A 19,101-nucleotide genomic window follows, 5' to 3' on the forward strand; every position below is an offset into this window, starting at 1 on the left:
TGTGTGGGGGGGGTGAATATATATATACATACACACACTAAAATATTAATTTGACAGAAAGCCTTTTTTGAAAATAAAATGAAAGCATTAAAAAAATTAATAATAAGCCCTACATCACTCAATTATGACTTAAGGCTGACCAAAAAGACTCTCTACATACGCTGGCCCTGCCTGCAGAATGCTGAGGCAAAAATTCTGCAAAGGGAGAAATCGACACTTACATAGTCCGTACTAATAAACTAGGCAGACATCTAAAAACAAGCACATTTTGGTACTGCAGGCAACACTAAAGCTGAACAATCAGATAGCAACTTTCTCTGAGGGACGTGAAATTACTTAATAAGCATACAAGTGAGGAGTAACACCATTATTATAGACTGAGGAATAAACAGGTAACATATTGGACAGTTAAAGAGCTTTTTCAACCTTCTCTAAAGATCTCCTAAGTGGGACTTGTTCTGTTGGAGAAACTATGGTGTTACTGTACTGACTAAAATTCAAATGTAAACCTAAACGTGAAAAGATGCTTACTTGAATTTAAGATTTGTTATTTTCCCCCTTGGGAACTCATTCATAAGACCTCCAGATCCAAACCCACTCCTCTGCAAACCCGCAAAGAGCTTCTACCAAACAACCGACCCCCTCCCAATCCTCTCCAAAGTCCTCTTCTAGAATTATCTTAATATTAATTTAAAAGCTCTGAATTCCAAACTCCAAACAAATACCGTATTTTATTGCTGTTGGTATTATGAACTATTAAAAAAGTATTAGATTAAGTTTTAAAAATCAATATTATAATCATTTGGTGCACAATCCCACACATTTAACACTCAATTTAACTCATTTGCTATCTCACACACAACCAACACAATATGCAAGAAACAACTGCTGGGAATTGTTTCAGATGCTCTAAAGTATGTTAATTTCCAAAGCAAAGTGACTGGTGCTGTGAATTTTAACGCACTTGAAAGCCTGTACTTTCTCTCGTTCTGGAACACAAATTTTGCATGTCTGAAGAGCTGTGATTCATCTTAAGAAAACCCATCTTGTGTTAAATGGAATGGAAACTGGACTAAGTGGTCAAATGACAAGTACATTCATATTCAAGCTGTATTATAAATGCATGTACAGTAATTTACGTCTCTCAGCTACCACAAAAGGCTCTTGATAAGCAGGTAATTTGCTAAATGGACTCCTTTATCCAAGTATTCGAAGGGCGTTACAAGAAAAATCTGCAGAGGCATTAATGTGACGTAAAGGTCAAGCATTGTGACATACCTTTCAAATAATCCCGCCTAACTTGCGTTATGATGAGGAGGCTGTTGGCAGCATCGTTCAGTGTGAAGCCCTTGATGTGGGTCTCAGCGCTAAAAGAAGCAGACATTTAGAAAGGAATTACTGACATGCTTCTGATACGATAATAAATGGTTGAGCACCAAGGTGAAATTATAAAAACTACTGTTCGTATGTTAAAAATATTGCTGCAAAATATCGACCTGGAGACAGCTTTTGTGTTATCCTGTCAATGGTTATAGAAGGATAATTTTTTTCTACATTCTGACAGATGACAAAGTTGGAAATGAGCAACAAAAGAAACAAAGTACAAGATTTTTTTTAAACAATCGGTTCAGATTCTTGAATGCTGACATATGAGACGACTAAAATAACTGCATGCCCTGCATTGTTCTGCTGTACCCTAAGCTAGATCCTTTCCCTCTTTTTTCTATACTCACCGTAATTATAAAATGCAAAACTGTTCTTTCGGCAACAAAAATGAACACTTATTTTCAGCACTGTATATTTTAAGTATAAACTAAAGCATATTACTAACCCCGTATCATTTGTTGATTAATTTTCAAATTTCTGTATCTAGATACATGCAGTTTTTAAAGGTGAACATACTGCACACCTAAAACCGTTGTTACATTAAAATTTAAAATTTCACACAACAATCCTGTCCTGGCCTTTAATTTAAAATGAAACCCCCCACCTCCCAACTTTTTAAAACTCAAGAGCAAAATACTGCTTTACTCATAGCTAAAACCTACATGATTACAAAAAAAAAAAACCCTAGTCAGAGATAACTTCCATGTGCTACACTGTCTGCACATCTCCTGTGATGAAATTTCAGCATCCGTAATGCCCCCGGGGAAAAATCCGGAAATCTCCACAGGTCAAAAGGAGCAAAGACAATTGCTGCCATTTGCCTTATCAAGCTCAGTGATGAGCTCGCTGCCAACGACCTCAGCGGCCGCCGTGAACACCTAAGCTGGGCAGATTTCGAGAACAGCAGGGTCACTGCTAAATTATTCTCATCAATCCCAAGAAAATCCTCCAAAGACACTGTGACGTGCCCGTCCTCTGCCACTTCCAGCCTGAGGTTCACCCGGCAGTCCCTGGGCACAGGATTTTCTTATCCCCCAGCCGGTCCTCTAATCCCACCAGAGCACCCACTGCTCAGTTTGACTTCTTTCCTTTGTGCCATCTGTCAAAGCTCTCAGGTCACCAACCCCTGCATGAGACTATAAACTGCCTGAAATAAAGGGTTTACTTTCTCAATCTTTAGCGTGATTAAGTAAACAGGAGATTCTGTTAAAATTAAGCTCACTTCTTATGGCGGTATTATTACATGTATTATACAATATTTACTTGAAAATATTACATAAAATTTATTAAAACCACAAGGTAACAACACATCTCTTTTAACTGACATCAAATATGAATTTCAAAGACCTCAAAACAGAGAACATTTTCTTTCCCACCTTAAGAAGCTGCCTACTAAATACAAATATAAAAGTGAAATAAATAGGAAGACAAAAACTTTATTATATACTGAACACTTAAATTTTACATATGCAAAACTGGTCAATCTCCTCCAAAGTACATTCCAAACTGGCAAAAGGAAAAAAAAACCTACAAAAAGTTACTGGTAGAGATCTTTGCACAGGACTCGTTCACACAATACAATACAGTAAGTTTTCTTCTGACCCATAATTTTGACCTTTCCTTTTGGAAAACAATCTAGTCCAGTCTGTCAAATCAAACTTCCTGAGGCAGTGGGATTGTTCTTTATATGAGCTGTCCAACAGTAGCCACATGCAGCTGGCTATATGTGATAAAGGAATGGAAATAATTCCATTTAATGTAATTAATTTAAATTTAAACAAGCACATATATACTGGCTACTGGATTGAACACCACAGAATTCTAGACATTTTCTTTCCATTTTTAGAGCTGCCAAAATAGAGGAAATCACTACAAAGAATAAAGGGTATCAACTTTTAACTTACAATCAGTGCAAAAATTAATCTGTCTTAACCAAAGAAGATAGTATTACAGGGAAAGTTTCACCTTAAAGATTTCAGAGCAATGACTGGTCTGTGGATGTAAATACTTATATAACATGTACATAGAACATGTGTTGGTGATTCTAATTTATCTTACTTTGGATAAGAAAAACTGGCCAATCCAGGGAAAACCATCAGTGCCTGATTTAGCATAATTTCTAGACAGAATAAAATAAGAAGCTGGCAGGGATGAGAGAAAACGAAGTACTATTCTCAAAAAATAAGGTAACATTATTGCTGTATGATTCTCAAATTTCCTAAGAATACAGTTTAATGTTATCAGCGATTTTAAACAATAATTTATATCCCTTACTCTTCTTTGAATAAGCAGTTCCACTCCCTTGAAATAATTCACTATACCTAAAGTTTTATTTCAAAACATGAAGAAATGTAATTCTAGCTAAAAGTGAAAAAAGTTGGTTTCTTTAAAAATTTTTAAAGGCAGCCCTTGAAATTCTATTACAAGGTGGGATGGTTAAATGACCTTGTGAAGAGCTGATCTGGCCTCATGTCGGCAATAAGCCAGGAAATGAACCCAGAAAAATTACATGACATTCCTTCAGTAGCATAGTTGATTAGTTGGAAAACTGGAACTAAAACTTCCACTTCTGAATTCCTAGTCTAGAGTTACTTTCAAAAGTACTCCATGTAGATCTGACCCAAGACACAATTCTTCACAGTCAAATATAACACGTTACTGGTTTGAGGGAGAGGATGTGCGTCCAATCCCCAGATCAGGTGCCTCTGGGCACTCGATGGCTTTGCATGTAGGGTTCTCTGGGGCCCACACAGCTACTTGGGGAAGGCAGCTGCATAATACTGGAAGAAGAAGATAGCTAAGATAACAGTGACCTCAAGAGTACGGGAAGGCTTCCCAAAGACCTAGAGAGGGAGGGAAGGAAAGAGATACATCTTACAGGTGGTGGACATAAGGGGAAATAGGAGGGCTATGCCTATAACCACCTTCTAGGTTGGCAGCCTACACATCTCTTGTTTAATCAAGATTCATAGCCAAACTCAGTAAGAAATGATGTTTTTATACTACATGCCAGTGCACAGATATGTAAATGCACAGATAATTGAGGTAAAACTTTCACAAAATACTTTTAGTACAGAAAGTGCTTTGATATTTTCTATTCTATTTAACTAAGAAACTGTCCCACTAGATTGACTCCATGACCCAACAACTGGTTACAACTGCAGTTTGAAAAACTACTCAAGATCAGCTGTCTTTGACGAAAGGTATGCACACTGTGTGAATGTTCTAGGGTGAGGCAAGAAAATGTTTAGACCTCTTTTTAAATCTTATCCTCTAAAACATTCTTATTTTTTGAGTATGTCTTATAATATACTTACATGTGAGACATTAGTACAATTCACTAGTAATGGCATGTGATCAAAATGGTTGGCATGATTCTTGAATCACCTGGGTGTTTCAGTAAAATGAAGATTCCTGATCAGCTGAATCAGAACCTTTTGCTGTAGGGAATCTTTTTATGCTACCAGAATGTGAGGCTCACCATTCTAGAACAAGCCCAGTTAAAATGATAGAATTATGATTTGTGCTTTTGGGAAGTATTATAGAGGTCTTTGAAACCAACCTCAGAATGAAACACTTATTTTTTAGAGCGGGGAAAGGAGGGAGAAAGATGGAGAGAAACATCAGTGTGTGGCTGCCTCTCACGTGCCCCTCACCTGGGGACTTGACCTACAACCCAGGCATGTGCCCTGACTGGGAATCGAACTGGCATCCCTTTGGTTCGCAGGCCAGTGCTCAATCCACTGAGCCACACCAGTCAGGGCAAAAGTTTTGTGGCTTTTTTTTTTTTTTTTTTAAGTTTTCCTTCTTTGTTTCTATCCCTTCACTTATTCATTCCCAATTCTCAACACAAAATGCCCCTCTCTTTTTCCTGCCTCCCTTTCCTTCCAAATCACTGTTGCTTCAGAACACCTTTGATTATAATGGGTAGTGTTGGGAGAGAGAGTTTAGATAATAATTTCCTGAGAAAAGTAATTCTAGGAAAAAACCCACACCCCCTTGATGACTTCAATGATTGCAGATAACAGGAAGCTGTTCACAGTCAAATTTTCGGAGTCACTAATTAAGGACGCAGGAGTATTCTTGAATGTAAAAAAGCCTTAGTGTGGCTGTCCAGTACAGACATACAAATGATGATTGAAGACCACAGTTATATATGGTGTGTGTAAACACACACCCATACACAGTACTTGTATACATCCATACATACTGTACACGTGTTTATGTGAGTATGTATTTCCACAGACAAGTACAATCATACACAACACAGTTTTCAAAATGTACCGAAAAACAACAGTAAATATGGCCATCTGGTGCTTAACTTTACCATTAGTATTTATACCAGTTTTCCAGCAAACTGCAAGAATGGCAAGCATCCATTTTCTCCTCAAGATTCCAGTACTTCAAAAGGGCTGAGACAAAAAATTTAAAGGCTCAAGTATGTGTGTGAGAAAGTGAAGCAATTGTAGCAAAATGTTAACATTTGGTGAATTAAAGGGTTTATGGTGTTAATTGTAGGAATCTTGCAACTTTTCTGTAGATTTTAGATTTTTCAAAATAAAATTTTTGGGGAAAAACTTAAAGGCCAAAAATTAGCCAAGAGAGATTATGTCAGAACTCCCAAAATACTAAGAAAAGGGTGACCTTGCCACTGAAAATAAAGCTATGGACTCATCAACGGGACAGGCCTACGGTCCAGAGAAGACCTTGATCCACTCTTTTCTGGGGCTCTTTCTGGTCACTCAACCTTTCAAGGCAACTCCCTGGGGAGTAGGACAACAGAGGTAGTTAATCAGTGGCCCCCAACCTTTTTGGCACCGGGGACTGGTTTCGTGGAAGACTGGGGGTGGGGGTGGCGGGCGGTGTGCAGGAGTCAGAGCTCAGGCAAGCTTTGCTTGCAGCCCAGGGGTTGGGGTCCCCTGAGTTAACTGACACATCAGGTATGACAACTTCACTCCTGTTCTGATTGAAAAAGTATTTTACTCTAAGGAACTAGCCAGAGAGACAAAACCACTACCATCACCAATACCAACACCACCAAATAGACTTAAAAAAAAAAAAAATCAAAGAAAAAAACACAACAGAAGGGGGGAGAGGTATTTAAAATGTGTTGAGTACCTATATTTTCTCTACTTCCCTCTATCTCTTTCATTATTTAGAGGAAATCTTTAATGTAAATATTATTTCATCATAAAGAAGAAAAATTGAGGCTCAGATATGAGGCAATTTTCCCAAGGCCACAGAGCTGTCAAGTAAAGGGTCAACGCCTTGCATGGTGCAAAGCCCTCAGCGTCTTCCCGATATCACACAGCTCCCACCACAAGAAGTACATGGATTAGCTGCTGACCAAGAAACACAATATGATAAAAATTGCAGTTTTACACATGGGCCTCTTAACTAAGTTACGAGGGATATAAGGTAAATGAAAGGTATTGCACCACGTCGGGTCAGTAAACGCTATATATTTTATAGGTTAAAACGACTCATAAAATTAGAAATATAATTTTGTGGATAGCTGAGGATAATTAAGCAACGGCTACTACAACACATCACGAGAAAAACCCTTAATAAGAGGTGGTATTTGTGTGTGGGTTTAATAAATGGACTCACACTCACCAATCTTTCACTTGCATTGCTTCTGTAAAGTCATTCTTCTCCAACAGCAATTTTATGAGACTGATGTAAGTTCTATCGTCGAACACAACATCTTGCTTTTGTGCTTTCAGGAAAATATTATATGCATCTACAAAGAAAATAAAACAAAAAATGTGATGACATACCTCTGAAATGGCAAAAGGAGGGGAAAAACCCTACAACAAAGCCCTACACCCACGTATTTGTTTCTTCTAAAACTCACCCACTAGACCCCTCCACAGAGACACACGCTGCCCACGCAAGCAGGTGCTGTCACTCTTCTGCGCTGTAAAATGTAAAGTGAGTTTTGGAAACTACTTAATCCAAATGGATGGTACCTGAAAGGGCCTCCTTTTAAAGGTTTGGGTTTTTTTTTCAAATTCGCTTTCAAAAGTCAATAAATTATTTTCACGCCAATAAAAACGAGAAACAGCTCTTCTGATTTTGTTTGTCAAAAGATACCAGTTTCGAAATAAACGGCAAAATGTGTCTTAAAGTCCAAATAAACCAGAGGTATAATTTAGATTGAGGGGAGCAAAAGACTCATTTTAAAGCTCTCAGAAATCTATAAGTGGGTGGTTACAATGGTTAACTTTTCCACACAATAGCATTAAAGTGAATATAGCCTATAATTCTAAAATTAGGAGATCAAATTATTTGGCTACGACAGGACTTACACAAAAACATACAATTTTCAAATATACAGATATCTAACAAGTAAACTAAGCAACATTTGTTTGACTGATTAACAGTTTTATTTCACTCGTTCACAATAACTGTCAGTGAATGAAAAGATGTTCCCCAAAGAGAAGTAACTACACTTCTCAGTCACTTACTTTTCTGAAATACAATCGCCTGGCTATAAACATCCACCTGAAACTACAACCCACTCTCGGGTGAGTACGAACAAATCACAGCAAAGACTGGGCATAACTGAACTATCACGTACAACCTTCTATGGGTATAAAGCTCGATGTGGGGAAATACAGAACACACAGCTAGGAATGAACACGGTATTAACACTCAGAAGAACATTATGAGCTATTTTAGAGGTTTCTAAACAAGCAGAAACCATGCTTGTATTTATAATTAGAGGAGTTTGCATTAGCGTCTCAAAAGGAAATGACATATCAAAAAATTACCCTTTCAAGGTACATTCACAGAAAACGGGAGAGAAAAGGTATGACATTAATATTTGTATCAACTAAAAAGAACAGATAGAATCTGTCATTCAGTACACAATGCATATATTTTCCTTTTAAGGGAGCTAAGAAGTTAAAATGTAATACAATTATTGTCTACTTCCCAATAAACATATATAACAGCTCACTAGTTTGCTGAATAAGTTTAGTACAATTTGAATATTTACAATCAATAAAATAATTTTAAAATCCTATTAGTTGTTTCCGAAAAACTGTCTTCACACAAATTGGTATGGCTGTGTTTGTTATTTTCTAGTAGTTTTTTTTAAAAAAAACTATCATTGTAATGTACCAAAGTCATTCACCACAGGTGTGTTTCTGGCGGGAACGTCACATTTGTCCCTTTCAGTATACTTAACTATCAGAAATTGACCAAGTGCTAATGCAAGCATTCACTTCTCAAAGTACTCAATGCAAGCACTCACTTTTCAACGTATTCCTATTTTGCTAAGCATTCAAATCCTAGATATACACAAAAGGGACTAAAAGCTCTGAAAAAATTAACAGGATGAAACCAATTAGGTAAGTGTAAACTGTGTATTAAAACTAGAATAGGAATGTAGCTCTAAATTTATAATAAATACCACATTATATTTACTTAGTTAATTGGTTAAATTTTTTTACTTGAATAAAACAGCAAATTTTTTTTTAAAGGCAATCCATGAAGGAGTTTTGGAATCTTTGACCAGAAACTACACATTAACCTTATGTTCATCTCAGCCAAATCAAAACCCCATTAGAATATTTAAGAAGCATTGATAATGACAATCAATTCTATATTTAGGTCTAACAGTTGCATGGTGACTCAAGAATGTGTGGACTGAATATGCAGCAATGAAAATTGATTAAGAAAGAACAAAGCTTCTCTATGACTGACAAAGCATAGGAGCTTAGCTTGTTCTTATTTCATGTATTTTCCATTGGTGTCGCAAAACTTCTAGTTAAGAAATTAAGAGGTTCGATAAATTTCTGAATTGATTTCTTCTACTGACCAGAGCTCAATACTGTCAATACTAAAGTGGAAAAAAAAACCCCAAACAAACCCAACAACTGCTGCATAGTAAACTATGATAAAGCATATTTGAAAATCCACATAAAAACCGAGGGACTTAAAAGATAATGGTACCATTCTATGAAGAAAAAATTAACAAAAATGTAGGAAACAGTAATAGTATCTGACTTTGGGAGAGTATCACAAAGTCCAAGTGAAAATAGCGCGAATGCAGTCAGCAAGCTTAGGCGTCAGAGGGTTCAAGATGCATGCTTTGAAGGCACTCATAACAGAAGCAGGCATGCCCTCAGCAGTGTTTTCCACTACGGAAAGGGAAGACAAGCCAGAAAACAGCTCATGTCCTGCCTCCAACCTCAAGACACAGGAGTCCCTCCTTTACCTAAGGTTTCTTGGTCAATTGCAGACTGAAAATACTAAATGGGAAATTCCAGAAATAAAGAAAATCTGTAAGTGAGAAATCGCACACTGTTCTGGGTTGCACGCTGAGACCTCACACCACTCTGCTCAGGATGAGACTCATCCGCTGGCCCAGCGCGTCCACGCTGCCATGCAGCCCGCCCCTCAGGCACCGAGCAGCCGGCTCAGTCACCATATCAAGTCTTCGTTTCTGCGGCGCTTATGTTAGATGCCCCTTATTTTATTAATAACGTCACATTCACGTAACTTTTATTACAGGGTATTGTTCTATTTTATTACTAGCTATTGTTAATCTCTCGCTGTGCCTAATTTACAGATGAAACATTATCATTGGTACGTGCAGGTAGGAAACAAAAATAGGAGCTACTGCGGTTTCGGTCAACCATGGAGATCCGGGAATGCATCCCCATGGATAAAGTTGTTTCATTACTTTACTGTGTTGTACCATTCATTACTGTGTTGTTTCACTACTTCAATAAACACTGTGCTTAGGGCAGTTAATACCCTGATCATTTTTTGCTTTCAAATAAAAGCAAAATACGTAATAAATTTATTTGTCAAAAAACATTCATGATAATGCTATTTTCAAAGTGTAATCTTTTTTTTTAATCCTTACCTGAGGACATGGTTATTAATTTTAGAGAGAGGTGAAGGGAGGGAGAGAGAGGGAGAGAAACACTGGTCAGGTGCCTCTTGTACACGTCCCAACCGGGGCCAAACCCACAAGGTAAGCAAGTGCCCTGGCCAAGCATCAAACCCGCTCGACCTACAGGGTGATGCTCCAACCAACTGAGCTACACCAGCCAGGGCTCAGATTTCTCTCAATATTTCACGATAAGAGTCCCAAATTTAAGGACATTTTTATATAAATCATAGTATCATTATAATATCTAATAAAAATGAGAGCAGCCCTGGGTGGTATAGCTCAGTGGATTAAGTGCCAGACTGTGAAGCAAAGGTTTGCCAGTTCAATTCCCAGACAGGGCACATGCCTGGGTTGCAGGTCAGGTCCCTGGTAGGGGGTCCATGAGAGGCAACCACACAATGACGTTTCTTCTCTCCCTCTTTTTCTCCCTCCTTTCCCCTCTCTCAAAAAATAAATAAATAATATCTTAAAAAAAGAGAGAGAGCAATTCCTTAACATTATCTACCATTCAGTCAATATTTAAATTTTCCCAATATCACTAAAATGTCTTTGTTACTTTAAAAATAAAATAGAATACACACAATTTAAGTTTCACCTCTGTCTCAGAATACTTTTAATTTGTTGGGCTGAGATGCCATGGTGCTGTTAGGAGCAAGACCCCAGTCTGCATGCACGCTCACCTTTGCTTCTGTTCCGTTGGCAGGCATTCAATAGATCTTTCTCGAAATCAGTTTCTCCAGCTGAGGGTGCTGAGGAATTCAGGGAATGTTCTTCTTCCTCATACCACAACTTAAAAACAAAATTATTTGGTTACAAAAAAAAGTGGTAAATACAGTGATCTTTTCAGTACAAAACTGGGCTAATCTATGGCCTGAAGTTACACTGACTACGAAATCCGTTACGCTTACAGTTAAAAACAAATTACCTCGGGTACATCAAATGGAACCTCCTGATTACTGTTTCTAAGGATTTCTGCTAATAACCTTAATGTCTTCCCACGAGGAATAATATTTTCTTCTTGCATTTTATTCCAGACAGCATCAGCTCTTTGCCAGTCACCATTTGTTTCTATAAAATTTGATGAAACAGAAATTAATGAACATACTAAGTAGAAGTCACGAAAACACTGAGGACTTTTTCTTCTTTGACGTTGAAGGAAGCATCACCTCACGTACTGTCTCCAAGGAAAGGAACAGGGTGGTTGTGGACCAAAGGCAAAGTGGCTTCTTTTCTGCACACCTTTTGAATTTTAAATTACAGAAATTCCTTACCTATTAAAAAACAAAACAAACTCCTCCAGCCCCACACTCTGGGAAACACCTTAGAAATCACATTGACAGAAAGTTTGTCTTTTTAACGTAACTGAGAAACTGCCCACCGCTGAAATCACAATCGGAGACAGGCAGGCCAGTCTTTGGGAAGAGGACAGCTGCATATGTACGGTGCAGGACACGGCCGACGGTCTAAAAGGTTTGAAAGTGTGCAACTGGATCATTTTCTTTATAAGTGACTCATCAACAAACTTCTTCACACAGCTGAGTAGGGAGAATTCTGTCTCTTTGGTTGACGTGAAAAATTCCTATGACAGCGTGTGATAACTGCTTATCTCAACAGACAATGCTATCAGACAATGGAGGTATTAAAAGGACAGGAAGTTTATCGGAAGGAAGTAGGCAGATTCCTTCAGTTGAAAAATCTAGTTCCTTCTACATGGTAAGCTAGTCTTCACAAATAACAAAAATTTAAAAATCCAGAGTTTTAACCTATATAATTTTATGAACCAATGTCACCCCAATAATTTCAATTAAATCTACTGAAGCCAAAAAAACTTTACTTTTAAACATTCTAATGGGTTTTCAGAGAAAAAAAACAAATTATTCAACAGACTTCTGCTTATGAAAACCTACAGCAGAATGTGAAACATGCCGTGTGACACATTAAGTTCTAAATGACGACTAAACACAAAGAAATACCGCTCTAGACTCTCACCACGAGGGGTAGAGGAACAGGATGGCTGCATGCAGACAGTGTCCAGGAGGCTGCCGGGGTCTGCAGGCAGGGAAGGCACAAGAGTTGGGGGCAGTTGTCCACCCACGCCCTGTATACCTGGAAGTCTGGTATGCCAAGGGTTTTGGGGAGCAGGGTCAAACTGCAGCCAAGGGGCCAGAGGAGGAGGTAAAACCAAGCTGCCAGGTTGTACGAGGGTATGGAGTTGAGGGCAGGTGTTTTGCAGAAAGCCCTCAGGTCCCCATTCAAATCTACCAAATTGAGTCCAGCCACCAGCCTGTTTCCTCATCTGTAAACCTGGACACTACTGCTCCCAGGGTTCAACACGACCCCTGTGTTCCTTGTTCCCTGGACCTGAACACAAGAAGATATCCCATGGCCTTGGACAGGTGTGCCCTCTGGGACAATGGAAGCAGAGCTGGGGGAGGGCCCAGGAAAGCTTTGAGGAGTTGGGAGTCCCACCAGCATGGAAGGGGAGGCCATGTGGCCAGGACGAGGGCTCCTCTGCCTGGCCCTCCGAGCATCACCTGCCACGTGAGGTCCCTCCTGTGCCGAGGTGACCCATGCGCCCTTGGTGCACAGCAGGTGCTCCATCAATACTTGTGGATTAACAGAAAGAAAATATTTTAAAAATACTGTTTTAAATGTGATCTTTTTTTAAACTTGCAAATATGAAGATGGAATATCTCAACTATGTACGTTCAGCTCTAGGGGAGTTTGTTTCAAGGTACAAATGTTCCAGAAAACATAATTTTTTTCTCAAATATACCCAAATACTTAATGAAACAAATGAAATATTCCTAGATTATTACCCCAGCCCCAAAATTTACAACCCAAAATACAGAGTTTTCAAGTATAATAGGACTCCATACCATATGTTCCTTTTCAAATAAATTGAGTCCACAGAGCTTTATAAATCATTTCTTAACTAGTGGTCCAGGTCAGAGGACAAAATGGAGAGAAGGGGCCACAGAAGGAGATAACTTGCTTTTTCCTCCAGAAAGAGAAGAATTAGGGTTATCACACCACATTACCTATTTAGAGCACTTTCAAAGGTGGGAAGTACACAAATTAAGACAAAAGGCACACTTCTCTCTAGGGTTCCTCTGGCTTCCAGCCTCACAAGAGGTTCCAGAGCTCCTCAGACTCGGCTCAAATACAGTGAGAAACTGGAGGAAGGCATCCAACAGAACATATCGCAGGGATTAAGGAGAAGAAAATGGTAGTAAACTCCAGAGACTGCTTATCCCTAAGAGAAATTCTAAGATGGACTTTTAAAGTTGTTTCTTTTCTTTCTAAGAATCAACAGCAAAAGGCCATGTGCACGAGAAAAAGAATTTTGTGAGGCGGGCCGCCTCTCCCCCTTCCCTGGACCACCACCGCACCTGGGGCATTCCCACAGTTGTTACCCCCCCCTCCGTACTCTTGGTCTGGGTTCCGGGCCAAACTCTTCCCGCAGGGCGTGCTGCCCTTCTATCTGCAGTGCCCATCTCAACGGCCAGCACAGTAACAGCTTCAGAGAGAAGATTTTTCTGAATGAAAGTTTATACAGCTTTCCATGGGGACCTCTGTAATTGCTGAGACTCATTTGGATAGATTCGGTATTTTTTCTGAGGTTTGAGTAAAACTAGAGTTGAAGCATGGAATAGTTAGTTCTTCAAAGGGGAGAAAATGTGGGGGAAAGAGGGAGAATTAGAATTCATTACAGGCTATAACCCACAAATTAAGGATTAAATGACTAAAACATAACTTTTTAAATTCTATATACTCAATAACCACCTCACGATTGTGAGCCACAATTTGATCACCAAGCCAACATGTTAAGACTGACAACACAAGGTGAAGGAAGAACCGTTAGAATGCATGTAGAGTGCGTACTTCAAAGCAACCAACACCGAAATGTAAATTTCACAGCAAGTCTTTCACTTACACCATCAAGATGTACGATAAAGTTCCCAATTATAGGAAAGACAAATTCAGAAAGACAAATGAACCAACACGCTGTCTGCATTTGGTGAAGGAAAATTTCCCATCAGAAAAAGAGGATGGTAGGTCTGGATCAACTATCTCTGAAGAAAAAAAGAAAACTCAATGGACTATTCTAAGTGCTGTTCCCTCTACCCCAATACCCCAAAGAGACTGCCAAGTTCCCAGATGGGTAAAACCGTATTAGAGCACTGTTGGGTAACAGAGATCAAAAGTTCCAGACATGTCAATCACTTTTAACCTTTAACACACATACAGATGTAGCCCCCAAAACAATTCAGGGTGTGAGCAAAGATTAAGGTACAAAAATAACTAACGCAATGTTAATTTATAATACGAAAAACTGAAATCTATTCACATGTCTAGCCATAGGGTATTGATTAAATTCTAGTTCAATGTAGTCATTTATAGGTAATAAATGTAGAAAAATGTTTGTCATACAGAATTGAGTCAAAACCTGTATTGTAATATGATCACATTTTACAAAGAAATTGCTAAGCAATGAGTCTGTACATCAACATGCACTTTCCTGGAAAAAGATCTATACTCAGGAACACTGTCGATGGTCACTTAGGTACAGAAATGAGTGATACATCTCAACGGACAATTTTCAACCGGTGTGCCGCAAGAATTTTTAAAACATTCAATACCTGACTGATTTAGTCAGGGGCCATGAATTCTTTCCCCTTAGATTGTCAAATAAAAAAAGGACAACAGCCAACACAACAATACCGAAATGCTATGCATGAATCTATTAATTATACCTATGTTTTTGTTGGATTGGCAAAAAATGTATTTTTTGGTGTGTTGCAGAATTTTAGTAATTACTTTATGTGTGCCATGAGATGAAAAGGGTTGAAAATAGCTGATCTAGAGATTACATATAAAGAAGAAAAAGAGTATCTATCCTCAAAAGTCCTATTAAATCATGCAATTCTGATAAAGATTTTTCTCATCTTACTACTGTGGGAAAAATATCGGAAATTATAATGTCTAGTGATACAATATAACATTTTGTGATAAAGTTCAACCTGGCCTCTACCTTGAGCCTCTTTTGAATATTCCACATTTGACAATCCCTGGAGCTTCCTCAAAGCCTGAAACTCCTTTCCTGCCCAGTGCCTTGAACAGGATATATAAATGTATCAGAGTAAAAACATGAGAACAGTCAGGTTACTTACTATAGAGTTTTAGCAGACTGTAGTACAGCTGGTCTCTGTCACATTCAAATAGCTTCTGTGTCAGCTCCACTAGTTTTTCTAAAGTTTCAACCTGAAAAATAAGAATGACAGATGGATCTAGTCTGTACAAAAGATGTATTTTATAGTTGACAAATCTCAGTTGAATAATCTTTGAAATTAGCTTTACCCAAAAGGAAAATTAACTTTACTTCAAAAGTTAAAGGGCTGAGTACAATGACGTGAATGTATTTAATGCCACTAAACTGTACACCTTCAAATGATTAAAATGAGAATTTTTACGTTACATGTATTTTATCGCTATTTAAAACTTTAAAAAAATGTTAAGTTAAAGGGTTTAAGGACTCCTTAGAGTCAAGAACACAACATACCCAATTATCTAGTTGAGAGAACCTCCGCCAGGTGAATTTTGGAAATTCAAAGATATTTGGGGTGGAGAACTCAGTGAGTATATCCTGTATTTATTTATTTATTAAAATACTCTTCCACCCAAATGTTACACCACTGTTCCCCTGTGGTTTTTACTTGGCAGGATGTAAACAGATATCTGAACTCCAGGAGAGGCAAAAGAGGTAAAGCAGAATTCCCACTGGGCTCTCATCAAGAGACTCCTCTGGTCCCTAAGGACTGAAGCAGATTTTAATTGCCAAGTAGTAAGGTTAGCCCGCTCAAAACAAGTCAGATAAAGCAAACTAAAATCTTCATGGCTCCACACCACAGAAGCAAGAATTAAGCTACAGCTTATCTGGAAAACGACTAAGATAACACTATTTCCATCAATAATGCTCTATCTCCTGAAACGCTCACATGCTTCTATGACATGTAGGATACTTGCTTTCTACTCACTGTTGTAGGTGCCTTCGCCCGCAAATTAAACACAAACCTGATTACTTGAAATACATCTTTCACAAAACCACTGGAGCCTTGCAGGCCGAGCTCTAATGCCTGGAGTCTGTAAAAGAAAATAATCATACAGCACGCAAGGTAAAGCTTTAGTTAAATGTTAATTTTCCCTCAAAGACAAATAATTTTCCTGCAGTGGATTTGCTGTCTCCTTTTAGAATAGATATATTTAAGAGACCTATAACTTAAACCCACAGTTATCAAAGACTTTTAGGATTAGAAGAGAGAGTAACACAAGACCTATACTTAACCTGTGTCTAGGAGATTCGGGTGATTTCAAAATGCTGCTTTGCAGATCAATGTTCGTTCCATAACTCTTTAGTTATTAAAGTGGGTAAGCTTTCTTTAGTTCAAATAGAAACCTTGAAATAATGAACTAAATGAACTGCAAAATATGTCAAATTAAACACATCCCCCCTTGTGCTCAGAGATGCCAATAGAGTCAGGAAACAAAAATTGTTAATGTTACACAGACTTATTAACAATTGTTGCAATAATAAACCAATGGCTTTTAAAAACTGCTTTGTAAAATTTTAGTGATAAGTCTTCTGACTACCACAAATGCTTGCCTACTATCTTAAACTAAATGTCTACAAAGAGCTACTTAGAAGATAAAAACAATGAAGAGTAAAATGACAACTCACAACTATCAACAACTGAACCTAAAAAACAAAAACAAAAACAAAAACAAACTAAGCAAACAATTAGAACAGGAACAGAATCACAGAAATGGAGATCAGATGGAGGGTTATCAGCCGGGAAGGGGCTGGGGGAGATTGGGGGAAAAGGTAGAGGGAATAAGAAGCATAATTGGTCGGTACAAAATAGACAAGGGGAAGGTGGTCCGAAGGTTGTGGGTTATTGCTAAGCTTATTATCAAAACAGACAGGGGGAGGTTAAGAATAGTACAGGAAATGGAGAAGCCAAAGAACTTGTATGTATGACCCATGGACATGAACTAAACGGGGGGGGGGGGGGGGAAGGGGGAGGGGGGGATGATGCTGGACAGAGAGGGGGTACAGGGCAAGGGAGATATAGGGAGGGGAAAATATAAGACAACTGTAATAGCATAGTGAATAAAATATACTTAAAAAAAGAGCTCAGTACTTAAATCAAGCTAAGTACTTCAAATTAGTTCAGAGCCTTAATTATTTCAATAATTGAAACATATCCTCAATTAGAAATTATTAAGGTTTAGTCCATAAATCACTTATTTTACAATTTTGGACACTGGGGTAAAAGACAAGCCATTTCACATAGAACTCCATGGATCTGTCACTACACAACAGTATTTTCATCATCTGTAGGAGGGCTCCACCATTAAATACTACATTTCAATCACAGCATTATGGTAAGAAAACCACATACTCATTAGCCCTGGCTGCTCTAGTCTAGAGGAGGTACCTTTACTTGCTATCTCCATTCAGTTTGCTGACTAAGACAGGTATTCCCTCCAATCTGATTTCTTGTAAGTCCTCCTTTTTTTTATTTCTTAAAATAATATTGTACAATGTTAAATTACAACTGAAGTAAAACTAGCATCGCGGAGCTTTGGTGGAATGACAGAGAAACTGGCACAGCAGAAGATGTACAAGTGTGCTCGTTCCAACAGTTCAAGTACCCGCATTTTGAGATACAAGAAATGAACATTGAATAAATTAATTGTTGAAATATATTTAAAATTATGATTAATATTCACATTTTTACATAATTCCCGTGCAAGGATTTTCTCACATTATCTGCTTTGTTTCATATGCATTACACTGGAAATGACACCAACATCAGCTTCATACAAAAAGTCCTTAAAAAAATACTAGATAATCCCTCTTTCAAACAGGGCATAATGCAAGGGTTATATTAACTTACAACTTTCAATATTATTGCTGTTCCAAATGCCAACAATCTAAACAGCACAACTTTATGTCAAACTCTTCCTCTTTGTGGCTGATTAATCCCTCTGTCCCTGGAAGGACAGCTGACTTATACGGCAGATATTCCTCTGTTTCATTTTGAAATGGAGAACTGCTTTCACATAAATCTCAATCATCAAAAGAACATCTAGGTCAGATTAACTAAATCTCCTAGGCTTCTGTAATGGTCTACACTGATGGCTTTTCTCTTAACGTCTTACTGAATTTTAAACACTGCAAGTTGAAAGCAAAAATAGAAAAAGTAATAAAAACACAGAGAAGAGTAGAATTCTAATTGGGATGTGGACTATAACTTATCAGAAACCAGTTAATGCTTAATTAAAACAGTGTACTCACCTCTAGTTTTTTGTTTTTGCTATATACAATCTAATTAATGAATGTGAGAATAAAAATAATAATTATAATAAAAAAATGGCATGGCTGTTTCCACCTGGGTTACTGTGCTTCAAGACACTTTATGAAGTTCTGATTTAGTGCTAGGTTCACTAGTGTAAGATCAAAAAGCAATCCGAAATGAGAAATAATTTCATGACTTTAATTTCATTATGTTACTGATATAAATTTGTTGTTATAATAGGCTTTTATATATACTAACAAAAACAGATGAAGTTATTATTACCTTTAGAGTGAAAAATATTCTTTTACTTCAAACTCTATCTCAAGAAAAATAATCTTAAATTGGACTGAGACAGAATTTTTAACCTGTTTTAATTTTTCTTGCCATTACTGCTAGAAATGGAAAACAAAATCTCCCCGGCCTCACACTGCTGAGCCAGAG

General features: G+C 37.9%; 1 protein-coding gene across 1 annotated transcript in view; it reads right to left on the bottom strand.

The window, feature by feature from the left end:
• Positions 1-19,101, bottom strand: part of LRPPRC (leucine rich pentatricopeptide repeat containing) — a 99,511-nt gene that overhangs the window by 14,931 nt on the left and 65,479 nt on the right. The window contains exons 26-31 of the mRNA XM_053924151.2: positions 16,373-16,441; positions 15,472-15,562; positions 11,223-11,365; positions 10,978-11,086; positions 7,003-7,129; positions 1,279-1,367 (exon numbers count right to left, since the gene is read on the bottom strand). Of these exons, the coding sequence (XP_053780126.1) occupies positions 1,279-1,367; positions 7,003-7,129; positions 10,978-11,086; positions 11,223-11,365; positions 15,472-15,562; positions 16,373-16,441 (628 nt within the window). The remainder of the gene's footprint in view (positions 1-1,278; positions 1,368-7,002; positions 7,130-10,977; positions 11,087-11,222; positions 11,366-15,471; positions 15,563-16,372; positions 16,442-19,101) is intronic.

This window comes from Desmodus rotundus, chromosome 5 (genome assembly GCF_022682495.2).
Source record: "Desmodus rotundus isolate HL8 chromosome 5, HLdesRot8A.1, whole genome shotgun sequence".
In the NCBI taxonomy this organism is placed as follows: domain Eukaryota; kingdom Metazoa; phylum Chordata; class Mammalia; order Chiroptera; family Phyllostomidae; genus Desmodus; species Desmodus rotundus.